This window comes from Asparagus officinalis, chromosome 8 (genome assembly GCF_001876935.1).
Source record: "Asparagus officinalis chromosome 8, Aspof.V1, whole genome shotgun sequence".
In the NCBI taxonomy this organism is placed as follows: domain Eukaryota; kingdom Viridiplantae; phylum Streptophyta; class Magnoliopsida; order Asparagales; family Asparagaceae; genus Asparagus; species Asparagus officinalis.
Window position 1 is genome coordinate 109,212,871 of NC_033801.1, and position 2,610 is coordinate 109,215,480.

The following is a 2,610-nucleotide window of genomic DNA, read 5'->3' on the forward strand; positions in this document are numbered from 1 at the left end:
TTTCGGGAATAAATATTTAATTTCCCTGTCTTGTATGTCGTCATGTTAACATTACACCTCTGACGATTGAAATTTTCTAGAATTATTTCTAAATGGTAATAAAGAGAATTTTAATTTTATGCTAAGTTAACATTATACTTATAGCATTTGCACTATTTTTCATGGTCCTGAAATAGAATTCAATAAAAAGAGATGATGAAAAGACAAAATAATATCATTTTCATTCAATATTGTTAATTTGGATACAAGGAGACGACAATCGAAATGAAAATGATACAAAATTGTTTCCCAGCCAAAAACAGGACAAAATCTAAACATCAGGCTTCATCAACTTAAGAGATTTCGGCCTGGACTTAAAAGCAGAAAGTTTCTTCTGGTGGGCTGTTCGAACTTGTTCTTTGATCTCCCTTCTGAGTTCCGCTTCGACAGGGGCAGCAACAACAATATCTCTTCGAATCCTTTTAGCCGCGTGGAGCGTGCGGCAAAAATCCGTATAAACCTGGCTACTTTGAAGCTCAAGCCCTTTTCTGACATCCTCATATTGAGCCAATTGGGTTTTCTTCTGATCCAACTCAGCCTCTAATTGAGTAATAGCTTCTTCAGTGGCACGAATGTCAGAAGCAACACTTTTGATATTATCATATGCTTGAGAATGCTGCTTCCTTAGGATCGTTATGCGAGTCTTTTTATCAGATAGTTCCCTGCAAAGGGTCTCTCGATGATGTACCCTTGAGATAATGGCCAAAGAGAGAGTCGGCTCCACTTCAGATTCTAGATCGGTGCGCTACAGCTCTTTGAAGGAGGCCAACTCTGCTTCCAAGAGGATGATACTCCCCTTACAATGTTCAGTCCAGGACACATCACCCTTATCCCTGATCTTATCTAAACACTTGGTCAGGATAGGTTTACAATCCTCAAAGGAAGCACCCCAAGGCTGACGAGATCAATAGTCATCTGTATCTAATACTCCAATTCCTCAACCAGTTTTTTCAAAGCTCTCGAGCGTGGAGGAGGAACAGTGGGATAGATCGGATCTCCATACTCATCCTTAGTAGGTGGAGGAGCAACCTCGGAAGGATGACCTCCACATATACCTTGGTCCCGGACGAGAGGAGGAGAAGCAGATTCCAAACCCTCAATAGGCAATATCTCGTCGGTGCCCGCCTCTTCAGGAGTAGAAGGGATCGATTGAAGCACGTCATCTTCCTTGTCTGCCAAGCACATAGCAGGTGCAGATTTCATCGCGTCCTCCATCAATTTGACCCTCTTAGAGTTTTTAGCGGCGACAGGCTTTCTCTTGCGAATTCTCCTATCATACTCGCCTTCCTCTGCCGCAGTAAGGGCCTTTTTACCTGAGCTTAAGGAGCGACGTTCAACGGCTGGCGTTTCTACATGAGATTCCTCGGTTGCCTTTTCTTCAGGAGAATCAGCAATTGGTGATCCCTCTTCAGCCCCCATAAGAACCTCTTCTTCAGAAGGTTCAGTGGTCGGTAATTCCCTTGGGGTTTCAATGGCTCCCGTCGCTTCCCGTTCACAGGATAAATACTCCTCTATTCCTGGTAGGCGAGTCTTGGTAGAACTGCTTTTCTATTTATACAACTCCCGAATCTTATTTATGCACGAAGTATAAATGTCATATTCTGGGATTCGAGAAGCTTCATCAAACCACTGGCGAAAATCCACAACAGTAGAACAGTCAGGTGGCGAATTGGGTAAAGTAAAGTGTGCATGGGTTCCTCCAGCGGAGAAGAAGTACCATGCGCGAGCTCCCTCGTACAAATTCCCAATTTGAGCCAACACCGGGTTAGGATTGCCAACATAAAGCTGGTCATATCCAAATTGTCTGGCGAATTGAAAAGGCACATAAGGCTCGATGATGCACTTCTCTTTCAAGCGATAAACCAAGTAGCCTACTCTGATCATAAGAAGCCATGTGAAGGTGCCTTCTTACAAGGAAGACGAACCTTCAAAAAGCACATCTGGGAAATTGGCATTCTCTTCATCAGCTCCATCAAAGTTAGGAGCGCAACATAAGATCCTATAATTACCTCCCCGAGACAAGAGCTGTCGAGCCCTGACTATGTAGGAATTAGTCCACGTAGCCGATTCCAATCTTTGTACAAAGAGAACATAAGCGTCATCATCCTTAGATACCCCCATCATCAACGAAGGGCAATGCAGCACGAACCAGGCTACCAAGTACGTATACGGCACTGGTATACGTGGTTGAGGAGCTTTCCCTGCTTTCTTCCTAGCTGCCTTAATTCCCGAGGTGCCGAGAAGTTCAGAGGTCAACATCCTTAGGCCATTTTGTATGCAGCTTGCCATAGCAGTAAGGAGGCTCACGGGTCTCCCATGAGCTAATAAAACAGCTGGGTATACAACCTCAGCCAATATCGCCTCTACTGGTTTTGACGGTACTACACACAGCTTCAACCAAATCATGAAAAAGCTAGCAAGGAGGGCCGTGTCAGAAAAAGGAGCTGTGGCCTGATAGTGGAAACTTTCAAATTCAACACCAGCCTCAAAATCATCCTCCGCATGCTCCATCTTGTAAGTAGTGCTGGAAGCCTTAATGCGGGCTTTAGCGTCCTCAAGAGAAATGGCTGC

General features: G+C 44.4%; 1 protein-coding gene across 1 annotated transcript; it reads right to left on the reverse strand.

Annotated features, from left to right (window-relative positions):
* On the reverse strand, nucleotides 311-1,458 carry LOC109821694 (triadin-like). The gene is made up of 2 exons (XM_020387859.1): nucleotides 968-1,458; nucleotides 311-701 (listed from the first exon to the last, which is right to left on the reverse strand). The coding sequence occupies exons 1-2, from the start codon at nucleotides 1,456-1,458 to the stop codon at nucleotides 311-313; spliced, it is 882 nt and encodes a 293-aa protein (XP_020243448.1).

Coding starts and splice junctions, on each gene's coding strand:
- LOC109821694 (XM_020387859.1), bottom strand. CDS start 1,458: ATGGGGGCTGAAGAGGGATCACCAATTGCTGATTCTCCTGAAGAAAAG. Junction 702..967: donor AAACTGGTTGAGGAATTGGA/GTATTAGATACA, acceptor GACCCTTTGCAG/GGAACTATCTGATAAAAAGA.